This window comes from Phalacrocorax aristotelis, chromosome 2 (genome assembly GCF_949628215.1).
Source record: "Phalacrocorax aristotelis chromosome 2, bGulAri2.1, whole genome shotgun sequence".
In the NCBI taxonomy this organism is placed as follows: Eukaryota; Metazoa; Chordata; class Aves; order Suliformes; family Phalacrocoracidae; genus Phalacrocorax; species Phalacrocorax aristotelis.
The window spans coordinates 48,880,551-48,901,672 of record NC_134277.1 but is presented as its reverse complement, the minus strand read 5'-3'; the positions used below and the strand labels follow the sequence as shown (position 1 = coordinate 48,901,672).

Here is a 21,122-nt window from a genome sequence, read left to right as displayed (position 1 = left end):
TTTTAACAGCTTTATTTTCAACAGTCATCCTAACATTTTGTGTATTCAAGTGTTTACAGAGCGGAGCTACTAAATTGCTTCTACTTCAGAGCTGTGCATGGCATAATGTTCACTGCCAAAGAAAGTCTGCTCCTGTTCAAAGCAATAGCATAGGGGCAGAGACTCTGGAAACAGCAAGATGTATTAGGGAGAGTGGGTTTTTTTCTGTTTTCATTTACAGTGTTTTTAAGCTGTCTTAATAAAAGCTGAATTATTTAGAATAAAGAGTGGCATCAGACATGATCCATTTGGAGACAGCTACTTCTGGTCAGTATTCTCTTACACTATGAAGTACCATCAATTGAAATTATACTTAAATGGAAGTAATGGTCATGATGTCCAACTGTAGTCTAGACAGAGATTGCCCAAATTAATGTTCTGAATTGCACTCTGGTTCCACCAAGTCTCATTGTTCTTCTGGTGTAACCAATTTCTTAAACTTTATTATGCATACGTAATGATGCTTCCTTATTTTAAATAATTTCAATATAAAAATTAAGCTTTCTAAATACTCTATTTAGTTTTCTTTGTGCTTTAGTTCTCCATACACACTCAGAGTAAGCCTCTCTTCTTGCACCTTGGCTTTGCATCTAAATGTAGGGATGGTGCTGCTTCCTCTCTCGGAAACTAGTCAGGAAAAGGACTTTGTATACTATTAGCTTTATAAATAGCACCTATAGCAGCAGACCTCCACACTTTGATAGAAGCCTCTGTCTGCTATTGTAATGCCAATAATAAAGAATGCATAAGCAATTTATTTATAATTAAATACTGACATTTCATTCTAAAATAACTTGTATGCAGCCTTTACATTTTGTTTGGCTTAGTGATTAAAACAAGGAGCATTTCTCTTTCTACAGGGGAAAATAAAACTGGGAAATTTGGAAGCCCTGTAGTTAAACAGATAATTTTGCTGTTGAGTAGGAAGGTTGATAGGAACAGCGTTAACCCTGTGTTAACTTGTGTTCACCCTGAACCACATTGCACTTCCATGTGTATTTAAGCTTTTTTTTGGGGGTGGAAGAAAAAGGATTTGCTTTCTTATTAGTGTTTCTCATTAGAAAGTTTACTACATAGTCATATATGCCTGATATTAATTTTACTACAGCCCTAAGAGAGAGAGAAGAAAAGAGCATTCTCGTTAATTTTGACTGTTTGCATTATGCTTCACAGGATGAATAATACTTCTACTGTTGCATTGTAATCTCTCCTTTTATGCTTTTATGCTGATCACTGATTATGACCAAGAAACATTTAAGAAGAATTTAGAATGGAATTTAAAACTGAATGTGTAATAATGACAACCTACAATAAGACCCTGACTTAATGTATTGTATTATATTAATTCTGCCAAAGATTTGAAGACAATTAAACCACGGAGCTACAAAACTTCCTGGCTAAGCACCTGGAATGAGGCTTTGTGGAGCTAATAACTTCTGACAACTGGAAGCTTTTCTGCAGTTGCAAATAGTATTTTTTCAGTTTAAATGACACGTGTGCTGGAAATTGAAAAAAATCAACCAACCTTATTACCTTTTCTAGTTTTGGAGTAAAAAGCTAGGCAGAAGAGGCTAGCATCTATAAACATTAAAATCTTGAATGATCTGTTGTCCAAAAATATCTGATACTGTTAGTTTTATTCAGTAATTACATAAAATAGTCTCCTTTGCTCAAAAAACCCACATTTAACTGCAAAACTTGGTATGATAAATTTCAAGTATCTAAAACATTTTCTTAAATACTTGTATCCTGAATACGTTTATATTTAAATAGCAAAAAAAAATGCTTTACAATGAAATATTAAAAAATGCAAATCAGTGTATTCTAATACAATAGCCTGTAAAATTAAAACTTGGGTAAGTGTATAAATATATATGTAGGTTTCCTCTTGATTAGCAAAAAAGTTCTTTGCAGCTGGATTTAACTGCAAATCAGTCTATCTTAATGATTGCCAACTAATAAAAATATTGGGAATATTATAAAGATAATTTTAGAGTGTTAATTAAAGATGCTTTGCTTGACATTTTAAGTAATGACTAGCATCAGTGGTATAAGAAATTTTGATTGTAATAATGCTATCCTGCTCCAGGGGAGTTGCATCAGAGCTTGTTTGGAATTTTAGCTTTTTAGTCCACTATGTTTTATTTGGTAGTTTGTTGATAAACTTTGCAAACTCAGAACCTGTTTGAAATCCTAAGGATGCTTCTGATCTAATGTTCAACTTTTAAGTACAATTAAAGTAAAATTAGGTACAGTCAAGATAGAGCAATTTTTGTTCTTGTGCAGCTGAAGAATTACTCTCCCATGGGGTTTAGTTTGTATGTAACCATCTTGTTTTCAAGCATCAGGTAGGAATGAAGAGTTTGGTGCTTTTGTGAGCTGGATACTGAAGAGCATACTTCATTATGGGCAGTAAATACTTCCAGATTGAGTTAAGGGAAAAGCTACTTGAATGCCATTTGATAAGTGCCTCACCTTTCAGATGCTGAACAATAGTAACCCAGTGCTTTATTTTGTGTGTGAAGTAGTTCTTTCTCCTGCTTAGAGGAGGAACAGTTTTCAGTATTTTGGTGTGTCAACCTAATGGTCTTCATTGTGCAGTGAATACACTGGTTTCTCGATTAATAGCGTAAAAAGCGACTGTAGCCCCTCAGTGTGGGAAGAGTTCATCCGGCTGATATCTTGGCAGTTTATGAACACTAACAGGATGAGGAAATCTGTTTCCTTCCTGAAACCTTGTATCTGAGGAATATACAAACACCGTTTGAGACGTATTTTTTTTTTAGTTTGTTTGTAGTAGTACAGTATTTCGCTGTCCAGACAAGGATATGAAACTGCTTATTGTGAGTTGTTAAATTTTTATTAGAGATGGCACATGAAAGATATACACTGATGATAAACACATCTTAAGATGTATTGAAATGAAACCTAATTATTGGAATTTGTAATGTATAATTGTCTTAGCAACATTTTAACTGCCATTACAATAGCTCTATTGCAAGAATCTCTTCTTCTGAATTCAGTGCTTGCTCAAGAAGGCTTCTGTAAAGAACAGAGCTGAATAGAAGCTAATTCATGTTGCAGATTTTAATTGGAAATCTGAATGCAGAAATCCCCCTTCACAAATCCAAGAAGAAACACTATTTGGAATTAAAAATATTTTTCTCATCCAGGAGTAATAACCCAAAGTGAAGGATAGTAAGTCTGTACAAATGGAAGAAGACAGAGCATTTTCAGAATGTTAAAAGGATTCACTTGGAGTTTGCTGAATTGGAAACATGCTCTAGAGTTAGTTTTTAGTAACCCAGGCTTTTTACAACCCTCCTTGGTGCTCCACATCTGTCACTGGGGAACGTATAAAATGAATTGCCTAGCACTGAATTGAGTAAATGTAGATTTTCTTGACTTCGCCCATTTCTGTACTACTCTACCAACAGTACAGTACAGTTTTTCCTCAGAGCTGTCTGGAAGCAGCTGTTATTGTATTGCTATAATTTCTTTGAGATTGGAGACTATTTCACATACGACTGAGAGACATCGTCCTCCTGGACTGCAGAACAGTATTTTGGATACACAACCTGCCCGAATCTGTCGAACAGGAAGATTCATTGAATAGTTAAAAAGCCTATCAAGAACAAAGTAACATGGTAACAATCTTGTGCTTGGAAGAGGCTGCAGAGGCCTCACACAGAATGCATCTCCACTTTGCCTTACACACTCCTGCTCTGAGCTTTTTAAAAACTTTATCTGCTTGCGTGCTAGTGTGGTGGATTTTTACTCAACACAGATTTCTATAGTTTTGAGTTAGCTAAATCCAAAAGTTATCGGCATTTGGATAATGCATCCTTATAGTCACCTTATACTGCCTGCTCTGATCTTCTTGTATGTCCTGTTAGAAAATCCCTAGTCCTAAACGCTGATACTTGGCGTTGCTTCAGAGGCCTTCATTAACTTCCTTTTATCACCCATTAAGCCTTCCATCCTCCTTGCCTTTTCTGCTTTGTTAACCTCACTGTGCTGGCTCTTGTCCCATGCCAGCTCTTAACTCAGTTTACTCCATAATTACATCTTTTTCTCTTGCCTACATAACATTGGGTCAACCTAGCTGGACTATTGCTGGAATTTTACAGATAATTTTTTCTAGTGCTTTTTTTCCTGTAAGACTAGAATTACCTTGCTGTCCTAATTTACCTTGAAGTCCTGATTTACTTTGCTGATACACAATTGCTTCCACATCTTCCTTCTTAAATCTCTTTAAAATGAGAATCTGCTCTTTCCCCCCAAATAACACCTTAGGGGAAGTATTACACTTATGAAATACTAATGTAATGCTAATAAAACATTGCCACGAGCTGAAACATTGTTAGACTTGTCCCCTTCTTCTCTCAACTCACTCATAGAATCATTGAGGTTGGAAAAGACCTCTAGGATCAGGAAGTCTAACCGTCAACACAACACTACCATGTCTCCTAAACCATGCCCTGAAGTGCCACATCTACACGTTTTTTTTAATCCTCTAGGGATGGCGACTCCACCACCTCTCTGGGCAGCCTGTTCCAAAGTCTGACCACTCTTTCAGGAAAGAAATTTTTTCTAATATCCGATCTGAACCTCCCCTGATGCAGCTTGAAGATGTTTCCTCTCGTTCTATCACTAGTAACTTGGGAGAAGAGACCAACACCTGCCTCACTACAACCTCCTTTCAGGTAGTTGTAGAGAGCAATAAGATCTTCCCTCAGCCTCCTCTTCTCCAGGCTAAACACCCCCAGTTCCCTCAGCTGCTCCTCATAAGACTTGTGCTCCAGACCCTTCACCAGCTTCGTTGCCCTTCTCTGGACACGCTCCAGCAATACACATTTAACTTGGTGTTTCAACTTGGGCTCCAATGCTGTGAGTTACTCGTTAGGGAAATCTTGTTTTAGTATTAGCCTGCTAGTCAGTAAAAGTCCATTGAAGCAGATCCAATTGCAGGATCAGTGCTTCAGATTGAGCACAAGTGTTGCTCTTGACCTGTCCTGTATGGATGTACAGATGTGTACATATAAGTAAACTGCTTACAGTAAGTAAAAATGTCCTCAGGTGGCTTTCTGTCCTATGTCTGCAAAAGAATCTATAGCCATAAAAGCGAAATATGTTAAAAAATATAAAGGAAAACACACAGTGCTTCATAGTGTGCACTTCACTGGGTGCTTTCCAGTACAGTAAGACAGTAAATCAGGTTTTTTATGTCTTCACAATAAAAGCCTGTGAAATTGTTGGTTCTTGACTTCTTGAACAGCACTTTTGTGTACCATCTCAGAATCAAGAGGGAAAGCTGGAGGAGGGTTCTGCTTAGGTCCTGAGAAGTGGACCATTGCCATTTCTAATGATAGTGATGAAGGTTCTGGTTTTGTGTGTTGCATTTTCAAAATGCAAACCAAATTATTGCATTTTCCGTGTTGTACAGCTCAGAAAATGTGAATTAAGGCAGGAAGCCAAACAGGCAATGTAACTAAAACCTTCGTTTTGGTTTCCTGTCAAACTCTGCTTTCTGCACCTAGTTCTGTTGACTTTTGCACTTTTTTTTTAGTATGGATGAGCTCATAGCTTATTTTGTAGGAAGAAAATTAATCAAACGGTAGACATTTTTCTTAGTCACACTTTATCTGCTTCAGAATACCTTTTAACTTTTTTTTAGTAGTAAGTTTATTAGGACTGGCAGCCTCCACAGGGATTAAAAGTGACCCTGGTTTTGCTTTCATAGACAGACACTCTTGACTTCTATCAGAAAGTGGCTTTTAAATAGTTTGAAGAATCCACTTCAACAGGAAAATAAGGAGTGGCCCGTATGCGTGCTTCTGCCACAAGGCATGTGATCAGTTGGAAAGAAATGAGCTCATGTGGATGTTCAAAAGCCAGAAAGGGAAGAATCTAGCAGCTGTTGTCTTTAAAGTCAACGTGATAGTGAATCACCAATGCAAAGATTTTTTTTTTCTGCTTAAGTTCCTATCTTTTCCTCTTTCAGTTTTTAAGCTACTGTCGCAAGAGAAAAAAAAAAACACAAATCCGGATCCCTTAAAGTGTTTTAATCAACACCTATCATATTTACCTAATCAGATTGTGGCCTAGTTGTTATTCTTAGGAAATGTGCACATTCCTGCTTGCAATTAGAAATAGCTCCCACCGGTCCACCCCACTGCCCCTTTCTGAATCATTCAGCAAATAGCAAGGCTGTGTGTCATTTTACCTAAGTGCTTTGTCTGAAAAAGTGCTGACAAAAATCTGGCAGATTTTTCTGGGAAGTTGCATTCTCTTTATGTCTCTGTTGTTATTCACTGTATTGGTCTAAACAATCCAGCTAGGTAAATTCATGTATGTATTAATGAATATTTATGGATTGGTTTTGCTCCTGTGTCTGTGGTTGTGCTGTGTTTTGAACAGCTTCATGTACCTCAACCTGAACAGTGAATCTTGTGTTGATGAGTTTTCTGTATGCTTTTGCTGGAGTTTCCCTAAACCAGATGAGATTTCGGATACATTTTGCAGTTCTGGATGAGGCATGTGCTTATAAAAAGTTTTAGTCTGTATTCTAGTTCATACACAAAGGATGTTTTAATTTTAAAATCCCCTGGCTTTGTGAGAATCACAAGAGCAATCATCATCAATATTGATCACAATTGACAGCCTTTTGTTAAGTGAAATCTTTTTATTTTGTCCTACAGCTGGAGTAAACAGCATCATAAATCCCATGCAGAAGCTTTTATTCAGTTAAAGAATGCAGCTTCAGAGTGAATTGCATCCTATTCCCCTATTACTTAAACAAATCAGGAATTAATTGTCTTGGGGAGACCAAAGCCTATTTAATAAAAGATCATTTACAGCCATCTTAGGAGTTTTTTAAAATAAAATCAAAGCACAAAGCGTTTCCGAATGTAGGTATTTTAAGAAGGAGAGCAAGCTGTGCGAAGTGTTCTTACACAGCACCTTTCATTTGTGAGAAAATAGATACTTCACAAAAGATGAGAAAATCTTGCCAGTAGCTTGGCTTGCAAATTTAGAAACTACCCAGCATGTTACAGATGGTAAAATAATAAGCCATACTTGTGTATCATTTTGATTGAGTTGTTAGTAAAATTTTAATCGAACTGGTGGTGATACTGAAAAAACGCAGTATTAAGATTGACTTCTAGAAGTAGAGGTCAGCTTTGTGTTGCAATATTACAATTTAAAATAATAAACAACAGTCTTCTGTGTTTTTGTCAAAGTTTTGGAGTGCTAATCCAAACCTAGAATGTGCCCACATTGTTCATGTTAGCATCCCTACACATGGTGTAAAACAAGTGCTTCAAAGATTTGTATCTTTCTGTTTATAATGTGCTGTATGCTAATCTAAACAACGTTATTTCCTCCTAAGGGACTTACTTTTAAAGTCAACTTTATTCTCATCTTATTTAACAAACAAATTCCAGAGATTGAATGTTCTGGTTACAGTACAGCTGAAAGTTTGACTGGTTTCATTTTCCAGGTTTGGCACACATGCAGAATAAACTTTGTACTCATCATCACTGGGATGTTGATGTGCTGCATCAGTCCTGGCCCAAAGTAGACCCAGAGTACCTTCAGCCATCAGATGTTGTGGAGATGTCTGTTCTGGTGAGAGCATTTTCATTTCTTTTCAGTGATGGTCAATTAATGCATTACAAGCTCAGTGGATGACAAAATTTTGGCTTTTGTGGAAGTAAGTTCCCTCCTCAGGTGGCTCAGTGAAAGGTCAGATAGAATAGAAGCTGAACATCTTTTTGAGTGTCTGCATATTAGTACCTGTGGAGATTTGACCAATGAACAGCTGTGGGCAAGGTCAGTACAAACTGTGATCAAAATACAGGTCTCTCCAGACATTTTTTGCCTGCCAGATCTTGGCCCTGTACAAAAATGGATAATTAGGTGCCATTTCTTGTGGTATCTGTAGTGCTGTGGTTGCCTAATACAACTTACCATAAGCTGGGTTAAGTTGCTGTGGTTTTTGCCAAACAATGTTTCCCATCTGCCTCAGGCTGACCTTCTGGCACATTTCAGCAGAGCATATTTGCAGGAATGAGGCTGAGGAAAAACAGGTATCTTTCCTAATGTTAGAACTGCATTCCACTTTCTCTTTGAGCTCTAACACCTTTGTTGTCTAGGGAAAGAGCTGGCAATTCAGTAGAAGAGTGGACATAAAAGCACATTTAGTTCACCTGCAGTTTTCCAAAATGCGTGTGTGTGCATGCACAGTGTAGTTTACCGTCTTTTTTCCTGCATCTCTAATCAACGAGGCTGTATTCAGCATCATCAAGCTTTATCGTTACAGGGGGCACAGTAGCAGCAAGTGCCACTGTAGGCCATAGAGAGATGGGGGGGCTTGGAGCCAGAGGGTGGGATCCATGAGTATTGTCTCAGCTCTTCCCTCGACTGGCTCGTGGGTAACTTGCATTCAAATGCTTCACGCTCAGGCATTATGGCAGTCTGTAATTACATAGTTGCATACTATTAGATCTGCAGGACTTCTGCTTTTTTCACTGCTCACCAAAGAATAACCTTTCATATACCACGCAGACGTTATAATGTAGATGTTTTAACTTAAATTAAATGTTTCAGCTTAAATACTTTTTGTGTTTCTGGACATTGAGATGGAGCCTCTAGAAGAAATGTCATTTGATCATGTAAAACTGCATGCTCTGTGTTCGTATGTGTGCGCATGCATGGGTGTACGTAAGGGAACAGAAGCAATGCATTTTAGCTCTATTTTACCTATTTTACTATGTTAGCTGCTTTCGGTAGGAGGAATAAGCTCAGTTGATTTTGTTCATTTGGGGTTTTTGAGGAGGGAAGAGTCTGGTTGGATTTAAGGGAAGTTGTGTTGCTGCAGATTTCCTTAATCAAAGTATCTTTGCAAATGATTTAATATCTTGCTAGATTTCTCAGTCACAGTCCACTTGAACAGAATGAGAAATGCTGCTAAAAACCTAATTTTTCTAACGTTCAGCAAACACATTTAGCAGAGACCACAGGGTATGTCTTTTTGGAGGAAATTTTCAATTGGCATCTTTTCCCAAACCGAGGAGAAGGACTGGAATGCCAGCTGGGGTTAATAGCAGACTTAGCCTAATATTCACTGTGGGTTTATTGCTTTTTTTCTTTCTTTTTTTCTTAAGTGATAAGTATTTATTTATACCAGTAAAAAGGTCATATCTCCACAAAAATCTTTGCTCAGGTATAATCACTTTGCTCAAGCTTAAAATAAACCTTCACCTTCAAGCACAGCTAGCAAGCATCTTAAATTCCAGTGTTCAGTTTATAAGGAAGTCATGAATGAGAAATTGTATAATTATAGAAACTTCTTTGCAATTGTGGTTAAAGCAAACATGTTATTAAATATATCTTTAAAATAAAAACTTCAGCAATACAGGGGAAACTCTGAACTCAATGTTTTTAAGTCTATAGAACTGAACATAAAACCCCTTAAACACTTCACTGATATTTTTCTGCTAACGTTAACTTCCTTCTCAGAAAAAGAAATCGGAAGAATAGAACTTAATTTCATTTTAAACAACCATTATGAAAGTTATTTTTGTTTCTTTTCCTGGTTGACTTTGTCAAAGCCGTAAGCCTTGTGTAGGAGTCTTGTAATAAGAGAAAAAGCAACCCCAGCGTTCTCAGTCATATATTCATGGAAAAGTATGTTGTAGGTAAACACCTCCCTTAGTTCTGAGAAAGAAGTGACTGGAAGACCAGAGAGACAAGTACCTTTTTCGAACTGGGAATAATTCTTAAAAATAGTGCCTGGGGTGTGCCTGGCTTTCTACTGTAAGAGTAAAGCAAAAGGGAAATACAGAGGAGCAGGACGAAGACATCATAAATGTGAATATTTTAAAGTCTTGTGGACACTGTAGGTTTTTGTATGGCTGTAAAAATAAATTACCCTCATTAAACCAAGAAACACTCGACATATGGAGTAATTGGTTTGTTGCAAAGAGGCAGTGTCTCTTCTCAAGGCTGCACAGTCACACAGACTCTTTGGGCCACAACCCTATTCTTCTCAAGACATCAAACTGCCTCAGGCTGCCAGGGATTTGCCTGCTGAGACATTATGGTTTTATTTCTCTTGACACAAAATACTTCATTATTTCCTGTCTGTGCTGGAGTTATGTCTTTCCATATTTAACCCAAAGCAGCAAAAGCAACCAACTCACTGCATCCTTGGCTGATACCATACAGATTGCCTACAGGACAGACATCTAAATTCACTGGATATGTGGGGTATCTGACATTATAAATGTTATTGCAAAGTTGAATATTTTTTAATCATACTGTATATTGTTAATGCTGTGAAAAATCTGACCTGAATACAGCATGCATTTCATCCTATGAACACACTTCTGACTAGCATTCCTCACATTTTCTAGGTGGCACAGAACTGTTAGCAGCTGTGGTCTTATAACTGATGTTTTTATAAAATTTAAAAAAAAAAAAAGTCGGTGTCATTTTTCTTGCTTTGGCATATGAGGAAGGCCTAAAAGTGCACAGATATTTATTTTCCTTTTTACTTCTCAGAAGGATTATGCATCAATGGTAAAAAAATATTTGAGTTGAGCTAAAAATTCCGCTCTGCAGCCTCCAGGTGCTTATTTCTCAGTCTTCTGTGATTTCATTTCATCCTTCATAACTTCTCTAGTTCCCTCTAGCTCCCTCTAGATCCCAAATAGTCTAAAATGTCAAATGATTAAACAAAACAAAACAAAAAAAGAAGAAATGAAAAAGCAACAGCTTTCTTCCTCAGGGGAAGAAAGGACCCAAGCCTCATTTACTGCAGTTTGCTGTGGTTTTTCAGAGAAGCAAGGCTGCCAGCGCCCAAGTTGCTTGTGCTGGCACCTTTACGTGGAGCTGCCAAGGGTTATGCTCATACAAAGAGAGAGATGGAGGCATAGCAGAAGATATTTGTCCTGATGAGAATCTAACCCCTCGACTAAAAGAGTATGTGAATAGGGTGCATGTTACGTACAGTGTGTGATTAAATCTGCAGATGCTTATTTTAAGAATGGCATTAATACACTTGGCTTTGCATCACGGTACCTACGATACAATGAAAGTCATTCTGCAAACATGTGCTGAGATCATAACCAATCTGCCATTTGATAGGATTTTTGGACTCAGCTTGCAGTGCGGTGTGGGAAGATCAGGAGAGATGTTGTGGGAAGGTACATAGTGTCAGGTCGCCTAGGTTTCTAGGAAAACACAACCGCTAGCAGTCATTTATTTAAGAAGTTGATTTAAACCGCTTGGCTTTTCTGTGGAGAACAGCACCAAATAGGCTACTTGTGGCAAGTTTCCCCCAGCAACATCCATCCACTGGGAAATATTAATTTGCATCGTGGAGGACAGTGAATGACATTTTAACTAAGCAGGCATAGTTTTGAACTGTAGGCTGTGTGTCCTAGCAGCAAACTCACAAGCTTGCTTTATAGTCTCACTAAAACTGTATCCATTTGGATTTTACTGTTTTCTTTTTCCTGTGGAATGTATTTCTTCTCTGAAGTGACCTATCAAAAAGAACTACTCGTATTTATTTTTCACAAAAGCTTTAAAAATGAACTCTTCTGTGTTTTCCAATGGATTTACTTTGCATGAGGTCCTAAAGGCAAAGTTTAACACAGCCAGGTTATGGATGCATGTAGGAATAGTTAAAAGCCTACCTATGTTATCATTGCAAATTGATGCCAAGTCTAGTCAAAAAACAGAAATGACTCATCCCAGCTGCATTTGAGACTTCATCTTGTTCCTTAAAAATCTGTCCCAACTTCCACTCTCTGAGAATTGCACAGGTTATTTTATTTTCAATAAAATACAAAGTAGGTAAGTGAAGTAGGTCTCTCATTCATGGTATGTTGCATACCTGTATCCTGGAAAAAATCCAGGTGAAAACTAAGCTATGTGCCTTTTTATGTCTAAGCTGTATGAAGCAACATATGTTCCTTTTAGATGATTGAAAGCTCGTTACAATGACGTCTAACGATCAAGGATCTGCTGTACCCACAGCAGATTTTTATGCTAGCAATTTGACTGACCTGGATTAAAAAATTAAAATTATTTCATTTGCTAAAATGTGGGATTGATATTCTTTTCATTAGTCCACTGAAAGTACTCCATATAAATCTGAAAGCTTTTGTAATAATTAATTTTATGCCAATTCCAGAAAGGTACTCAGTAAGGCTCTGTAGTCTCTGTCTGTTATCTACCCTTGCTGGATGACAGAAAAGATTTGTAAGACCATTTTATAAATTAAGGTGATTCCCACTGAAGGCCTCACTCAGCTTTCTTACATGATTCTGCCCTGCTGATGCAAAACCAGTATGGAAGCTGCTCTGAAAACCAGCCACACACAGGAAGGTGTTACCTTATGAGTGGTTGTCGTCTTTGTGGTCGGTGTTGGCTTAATGAGTCATGCATTTAGTACGAATGCAACCTATAGCGAGCTAATGCCTGTTTTTGTAAAAGTAAGTGATGATGAATCTTTCAGATATCTTTTCAGCCACAAATATTTTTATTTTAATAAATCTTGGATTTGAATCTCAGTAAGGAATCGCTTAGCTGTAAGGAATCCAAATTGCAGCCTAGATGTATGTACAAACCAAGATCCCCACCTGACAAACCATTATGTTCACTATCATTATTCAGTTTGTGTAGCTATCATGTTTTTAAACTTAAAAGATGAAAAGATGGCCACATTGCATAGTCACATGCTGCTTGCTATCTTCAAAACTGAGACTTCCTTCAGCCACTTCTTCAATTTTCCTTGAGTATCATGAGTCAGAGTTTCATTCTCTTTATTAAGTGGTAGAGGGACAGGAGGTATGGAGAATTTTATCTTCTGCTTAGAAAGTCTGGTGTTGGAGAAGAGAGTTTGATCCATATTTTCTCCCCATGTGTAATGAGATGGATTGGATTCAGGAAATGAAATGGGGCACATCAGCCTAGTAACTTCTGTTTTTCTTGTTTTCATGTCTGTCTTTTTCAGATCAATAACAAAGCTTGTGGCAAAGTTTTTGTGCCTCAGCAAGCAGCCCGCAATTTTGAAGAAGTCCATGAACTAGTTCTTCAAAGTGAACTTGGAGTCAAGCATCTCCAGGGACGAACCATTAAAAAGGCCTTTCTGTCTCCCAGAACTGCCCTTATCAACTTCTTAGTGCAAGAATAGCAAAGGCTTTGCTGGGCTGTTAAAGGGAACTGGAATCTTTCGAGATGAAACCCATTCAAAAATACCAGTTATGGTTATTTAAATCTCATGTAACGGTGGGGAAGAAATGTTATTAAAATCAGGTCGCTGCTAAATCTTCGTTCCGGCGTGAAGAAATGGACAAAATTAAAGTTTCTTTATGGGGTCACAGTGAGATGCTGTTTCTCCCGTATTCTCTGAGAGAATGAGAAGGAGGCACAGAAGAACTAAACGATTGTAACAGAATGTAAATTATACAAAGCGCAGGGGTTTTAGTGTCAGCCTCAGGAATATATCCTATTGGAAAGTTGGCTTGGCTAAAATGCAAAGCCCTAAATATGATTCCAGGACTAAACAACCGCCCTGAGTATGTGCTACACCAAAATTTAGGTGTGCTACAATCAGTCTTTGCTGCCTATATCTCATGTTTGGGTACTGTACCGTTAACTAACATTTTAAGTTGTGAGAAAATGTTACTACAGAGTGTTAATTTTAAAAAGGATTTGTTTAGCACTGGCCAGTGGCCTTTGGCACAGCAGGTATCCAGAATTAGGGTGGTCTGATGCATGTCACCTACGTTTCAGAGCCAAGCCAAGAAAAAGGTCAGATTAATTAGCCAATCCCTGCCTTAGCCAGGATCCTCCTTCCTCACTGGCATATTTCTGTTGGCTCATACATGATTCAGCTTCAGCAAAGTGCTGGCTGTTTCTTCTGCACGGAGCAGAATGGCAGTTATTTCCTACGCATGAGCCACCTCAGAGACCTTTGGGGAGGATTCAAATAAGGGATGAGTTGGCTGCTGGAAATGCAGCAGTGAAGGCAGACAGCATGATTTTTGCCTCTACTCCTAGTTCTTGTAGTGCCTAGATCATAAAACGTGAATCAAAATTCTTTCTTTTTTTCGAGGGCTTCATGAAGTGGAAATAGACATCATGTTTCTAAAAATCAATCAGACTTTCATAAAACACAAAGCCATTCTCATGCCTCATTTCAGCCATTTTATTTGTACACTCTATTGCTGTTATATCCACATGGAAATGTTTAGTGTATTTAGCAAATGCTTGAAAAAGGGTTTCCAAAGAGACAATTACAGGGTTCATTGTGTAAGAATTTCTTTTCTTTAACAGCCATTAAACTAAGTCATCCAATAAGTCAGCCATTTATGAGCCATTCTGACAGTTACGAAGTCGGCAATAGGAACCAGCTAGGCAAATACAGAGGTCTATATTAACCCTCCAGCCCAGCAGTCACCCAGAATGTGTATTAGATTAAAAGGAAATCAACAAAAATATCCCATGTAACAGTAAATAAGTCCAACAGATTCTAAGCAGCTAGGATCAAGATAGATCACACTGCAGTGTGATCTACCATTTTGGCTTTGTGCAGTTTTGGTACCGAAGATCTAGCTGCGTAACAGAGATGTGAGGCTCAGCGACCAGATTCAGCTCTACATGTCCCTACTTCTGCAACAAAACTCCTCTGATTTCTGCTTCCTCCTGGACCGCACTTGTGCAGATTTTCTCTCCAGCAGTCCTTTGACACAAGAATGACTAAGAAATGGAATATTTATAATGGAGATACGGTCTTCGCAGTTTTAAGACTCCAAAAATCTTAGCCACAAAGGAATGCATTCAGAGATTGAAACACAGGCCTTTAGTTGGAGTTAAAATAATTTGAATTCCAGTGTCTGCCTGACCTATATGTTGTTATAAATTCATAGAACTCCTGTTCAGAAGCCCCTAAAAGGACTGTGAAAGAGATCTTTTAAAGTAAAATCTGTAGCAGAGCACAGTCCTGCTTTTTTTTTCTGTATAAAAGTTTAACACACCCTGTGGAGCCATTTTAACAGCGTTTTTCTTGGGGGCAGAAGGTGACATGTTTAGTGTAAATAAAACCTTTTAAAATTTGCAAGGATGAAGAAAGATGTTGTAAGTCCAGCAGCCCTATGGTGCCTTTAAACAAAACTGCAGTCACTCCAGGGCCGAGCAGCAGCCCACAGAGTTTATTGCTGTTAGCACTGGCCGGTATTTGCTCTTGCCAGAGGAAGTGAATTGTGGATGTCACTTGGTGATTCAGGCAAAAATCAAAATAAGGAATGGACTCATAAGTGCTAAAAAGGGAAAGGTAGTGAACAGCAGTGGCACAAAAAGTGTATGATCAGAAGTCACACCAGCGCGTTTACAGCAAGTTGAGATTCGGTGTGGTCTAAAGGATACAAAACAGGCGGTGAAAAAGTGAGTGAGATGATGCAGTAAGTCTGACAGAGCCTCATCCCCTGGTAAGTGTATGTTTGAAAGATGGCAGAGGCGCCAGCGGTGGGGTTGTGCAGTTGTCCTGACAGCTGCTGACACGTCTCATAAGGTTGACCTGCCCTGAAGCACAATTGCCGTTTGTCTAACGATAATTGTGACTCACAGGTTTGGTCTGTGCCTGGATGGGACCGACACTGATACACAGGCTGTAGCCTGTTACGAAGCCTTTTTAAAATAACATATTGCAGACGCCTCTTGCTTATTTAACAGTTGTTACTTCCGTCACAGTACAGATGCATCTTTATCCTGAAGGTGGAATAAAGCGTTGTCACAGATTGTCAAGAACTCCTTGAGGAGTTCAGGAGCTAAATAGTATGGGAGATTTAAATCTGGGCAGGGATACTTGAGGAGTGAAAAGGAAAAGCACTGACGGGCAATCAATCAAATTGCACTGTTTGTCACGCACATTGAAATGGATATGGTGCCACTGTTCTTAGTCCATGAAGTGATAAGCCAAAGATGATGTGGGAGATTTGCTAAACCCAGTGGGATAGACCCAGGACGAACTACCCCAAGAAACGGATCCACGACATGGAAGGGGTATTCCCTGCATCCTGTCGCTCATGGTGATAGAAGACTGGTCATGGCACTGATCCAGTCTGTATCAGGTTTCTATTTTAAATAATACAAAATTTTAAAAAGAATTACGATTATGCTTTCTACCCCAAAATCGTTCATGTAACTGAATTTCCAAAATGTCCAGCCTTCAAACACTGATGCTGGAAAAATAAAAATTGGCAAAGTTCTGAAAGGTTACTAAGAACTTTTCTGATGCTGTTGATTTCATGCAAAGGATCTCAGATGCTGGGGGGATGGGGGCAGTGCAATGTGCTGGAAGAAACCACAGGGTAGAAAAATGTGTTATCAGATGTAGGTTGTTTAGTAGCCACCTCCAGTGACTAAGATGACCCGGACACACCAATGCTGCTTTGCAGCAAGGCAGTGGGGCTTTTTGCATCACATTAAGGAACAACGTTAACAGCTTAGGGCACCAGCTAAGGCCACTTGCTGGCCACGTTGCCCCACCTATGCTTCAGACAAACCTGTACGACGGTGTTGCTGAACAAGCCTGTATTTCTCTGGGTCCTTCACCAGAATCCAAAAATGGAGATTTAGTGCAAAATAAAATCTGTGCTCTCTCTCTCTCTGCCGTTTACCGGATTAGAGTAATGCCTCAGAACTGACATCTGGTTAATGATGGCTTTTTCTGATCGGACTTTGTAAAAGCCTGCTTGTTTCTTGTGGAGGGGGAAATTCCACAGATAATGCAGGTCACACAGCCTCTCTTCTTTGTCTCTCCTTCTTCAGTGTAAAGCCTCACAGAAAGCTATTCCTCTTCTCTAAACTTTTTACAATCAACGTGAACTAGAAAGAATGTTAATTAGCACTTTGCTGGTTGTTCTTTCCTAGGGAAGTTTGCAGTATGTAAGATTTTTCTAAACGCTTGACTATAAATGAGGACAGGGAGAAGTCACTGGGTTTTTCTCTAGTTTTGCAATACTTATTGCAGTTTACAGAGTGGGGATTGGCTTTATTTATGTATATTTACCAACCTGGAACGGTACATACGCTGGTTTTGCTGGATGCTTTTTCTGCTGCGTTATTTCTTCAGTTCCCTTCTGTTTGGTTCTGAGCTAATTTTGTCTCAAAGGACTGTGCTGTAAGAGAAGTCTTGCATGTGAAGCCAGGTCTATCACCAGAACCTGAGTAGTGAATATACTTACTAGCCTGATGATTTCTATCAGTCCAGGTAATGTCCACTTTTGACTTTACAAAATGTTGCTGGAACTACAGACGTGTTACTTTTTTTATGGAAATGGGGTTTATGGCTTAAAGAAGAAGAATGAAGCTGATCACAGTAGATCAGAGGCATTATTCAGCACATCCCAGCCATAGCAATAGAAGAGCTGAACTGGAGCATTATCTCCGCACAGGAGGGAACAGGATCAGAGCTCTCGTCTGCAGCCCAGATGATAAAAGAGATCTTGCCTGACACACAGAGGAAAGGTGGGATTTTTTTTCCCTTTCCTGATTAAAGTGGCTTTCCGGTACCACAAAGCATTCTGCGATTCACTAACCACATCTGTCCCAGGAGGCCCCGAGTCAGACACAACCTTTGTGTCTCGTGGCACTTCTCTCACTCACGTAAGCCTTGGCTGGATAAGTTCAGGTCTGTTTTTAGCCCCATTAAGTTGCAAGCCAGCATCATCTTCCGTATAAAATTAGCTCTAGTTTTATGTGTAGTCAGAGGGTTTGAGCAGGTTGTCCTGGGTTTATAAGTTGTTGGGGTCTATGAATGGGAGTATTTTTGCCTGGGTGTAGCAACGTGGCAGAGAGGTGTCCTGGTGGCTCTTGTTCTGCCAGCCTTCACGTTGGCAGTGAGAAACTGGAAACTTGGTCAAAGTCAAGCGGATGCTTCTATTTGTTGTGAGGTGAACACGGCCCAAACCCGTGAGAGATTCTGATCACAGGAATCTCATCAAAAATACCCCATGATACTGAACAACCAGGACATTTCCTTGGATGCTCACCTGCCTGTGCCATACCATTTTAAGCTGCCAAATTGCTCATTCAGCAAAGGAACATGTTAATTGGAAAGGCTTAAGTATAATCAGCAAAATATCCATATTCTTTCTGTTTGGACTTGTGACACTCAGCCATAAGAAGTTCTTTTATTTGAAGAACCTGATCTTCTTCAGTATAACTCTAAGGAGAAATATACATTTACATGAACTGCATGCCTTTGTGCTTGCTCTCTTAGATACAAGCATGCTGTCTGGGCTGGTTGCAAGGAAAAAGCCCTCAGTCATATCTAAGGCTCTGAACTTCCTTATCTACCAGTAGTTTTTTACATGTGCCAAAACCAAGCATAAAAGGTCCAAGGTTCTCCCAGTACACACACCTCCCGCTGCCAGAAGAGATGCACGAGCTGCTGACTAAGGGGACTTGCTCTCCAATAACCGTGCTTGGTGCCAACAATATGTGAATCGAAATACATATATTCATAACAGCTGTAGGTGATCCAGTGCACTGATCAGGAATAATAAACGGGACACGTAACTGGGGCAGAAAAGAGAGTGGTTTAATAAAGGAGCACAACATGTTGCTGGCATTGGCAGCCTGGGTCTGTTTCTGATGAAGATTAAGAGAATTGGTATAACAGGAAATTGTTTTCTGCTAAAAGGGAAATCAATTGTCTTTAAATACACAGCAGTGTAATTAGCAGATCTTACTAATTTCTGCAAAACAGAAATGTGAGCATGTGTTGTCAGGCTGGCTAAGCCAGGAAAGTATTGTGAAAAAAATTGTAGAAGCTTTTAGAAATGAATATTTTTCTTAAGTACGTCTCCATCCCTGGAGATCCATGTGGCTGGATGAAATAGCAAGGGTGCAATAAAAATATATACTTCCCAATTTTCCCATGTGAAAGAGCATTTTAAAACATCTGTTAGTCAGAGAGCTTCTCCTAGGACATGCAGGGAAGAATGGGGTGGGTGCATTGACTGCATCTGGCAAGTCCACTCAAAGGCCATGAAGCCACGTGAGGCCAATGACTGACAGCAGGATGTCGTCTGACCTGCAGAGTGCTTCTAGCCGAGGATTACTAAAGGCCATGTATGTTGGTTAAACAGGTCATGGCGCTGTTTGTGTTAATGTGCTGATAAAAAGGCAGGGAAATGGAGCTGGAAAATTCTCCAGGCAAGTTCTTGTCCTTATAAAAGGCTCTTTTTAGTAGAAAACGGAGAAAACAAACTATTCCATAGTCTTTCAAGCAGGGGTAGGAAAACCACCAAAGCCACCTGCATTATTTTGGCGCCACTAAAAGCAAGTGTTTGGCCTGTTGGACAGACGGCAAAGGGAGACCAGGGTCTCTGTCACCGCTGATGGCACCTGGAGAAACTGAAGAGAGGAAGGTGAAGGGCGTTCTCTGCCCCAGAGCGGCAGCCAAACGTTTGGCACCTGGCTCTGGCCTTCCTCGGGAAAACCAAACCGCTGCAGCTGAGGGATTTTGCAGCCTTTTTTGCTGCTGCTGCCTGGGCTCTTGTTTGGGATCTCGGGTTATTCCCTGTGGCTGCTCTCCCCTCCCCACAATGTGCCCTGCCAGGTGACCCTTCCCTCACTGAGTTTAGCCACCTGCAAGCAGGGGCTAAGGCACCCCGCTGAACTGATGCTGCAGGGTGTAGGCATTTAAGGAACACAACCTTGAAAGCCTTTCTGTGAAGCATCCATGCCACCCCAGAAAGGCAGTTTGGAAAACTGTCCCAGTGCTGCCCTGGCCCTTCTGTGCCATCAGTGTTAATTAAATGATTCTTAGCGTGACTCATTGCGGAGATCATGCCCCATAACAGGCAGTCGTACTGCAACAGAAGCAAAACATCCAAGTCCGGACCTGTTTCTGCCCTGACCGTGGGGAGAGGGGACACATGCACCAAGGCTGCAGGGTGGGCAGGCGGGCTGTAGGGACGGCACTGGCCTGCCTGCAGTCCCCAGCCTGCCCCTGCAACTTGGGGGTTAAATGCGCAGGCAGCGCAGGCAGCAGGCAGGGCAGGCCTCCCGGAGGAATGCAGAGGCGCCTGGGGCAGCGGTGGGGAGGAACACCATCTCCCAACTCTGCCTTGCCGCCTTCCTGCAAACATTTTTTGGAGGGCAGAGGCTGATGTTTAGCATCTCCACCTCCACAGCACCCCTTTCATAGCCTGGCCCCCCGTTTGAGCCCCGCTTTCCCACCTGCAGCCGCCCCTGGGCTCACCTCCTGCTGCCAGCTCCCTCCATCCTTCCCTCCACCACCCCGTTATTTACCCTACAGTCCTGCGCATCGTCCTCCCAGTATAAAGCACCCAACTGGTGCAGCTAAATTGCGCCTTTATTGAAAACCTCCTTAGAAAGCCGGAGGGAGTGTTCATTGTTTCCCAGTGCGATTCAGTCGGTGCAGAGTTCGGGGATGCTGCGGCACTACCTTGTGAGAGCTGAGATGCACTTACTCCTGCAAGAATCAAGCCAGGCTCCATCCTGGAAATACTTCTGCCTTATAAATTGTTCACTCTGTTTTTATTCTAGCACTGAAGCCTTTATTGCTTTCCTGCTAGAAGACACCAAAGCATGTATCTCAGGCATTTCAGGGTGGCACACGTAGTCCAAGCTCTTGAGGGAAATGACCTGCCTGGGACAGATACAGCCCTGGGGAGGTGCGGCTACCAGGGATTAGACCTGAAAATGTCCACAAAGAAACTGGTGTGCTGGCAGCCGCTGGTTCCTCATGCTGGTTTGCTTTCAAATAGTGAGTATATGATAGTTGCTTTTGGAGATAGATCTAGCTATAAGTTGTCACCCAGACACCTCCTGATCATCTTTTTACATAATCTCTTCAGCCCTGCGCTGTTGTCATGCCTCAAAATCTGAAGGCATTTTCTCCCAGACAGAAAAATGATCGGGGGGGGGGGGGGAGGGGGGCTTTCTCTGCATTTTCTCCAGCTCTCTGCAATGTGAGCCCAGACTGGAGCCAAACTTGGCAGCAAGAAATACAGACAGACAATCCCCTCCCT

At 40.3% G+C, this 21,122-nt stretch overlaps 1 protein-coding gene across 2 annotated transcripts in view; it reads left to right on the top strand.

Moving 5' to 3' along the window:
• The window catches only part of LARS2 (leucyl-tRNA synthetase 2, mitochondrial), a 93,827-nt gene extending 77,485 nt beyond the window's left edge, over nt 1-16,342 (top strand). For both annotated transcript variants that reach the window (XM_075083434.1, XM_075083433.1), the window contains 2 exons: nt 7,544-7,671; nt 13,070-16,342. In XM_075083434.1, coding sequence (XP_074939535.1) covers nt 7,544-7,671; nt 13,070-13,249 — 308 coding nt within the window. In that variant the 3' untranslated portion in view covers nt 13,250-16,342. The remainder of the gene's footprint in view (nt 1-7,543; nt 7,672-13,069) is intronic.
• The last annotated feature ends 4,780 nt before the right edge of the window (nt 16,343-21,122 follow it).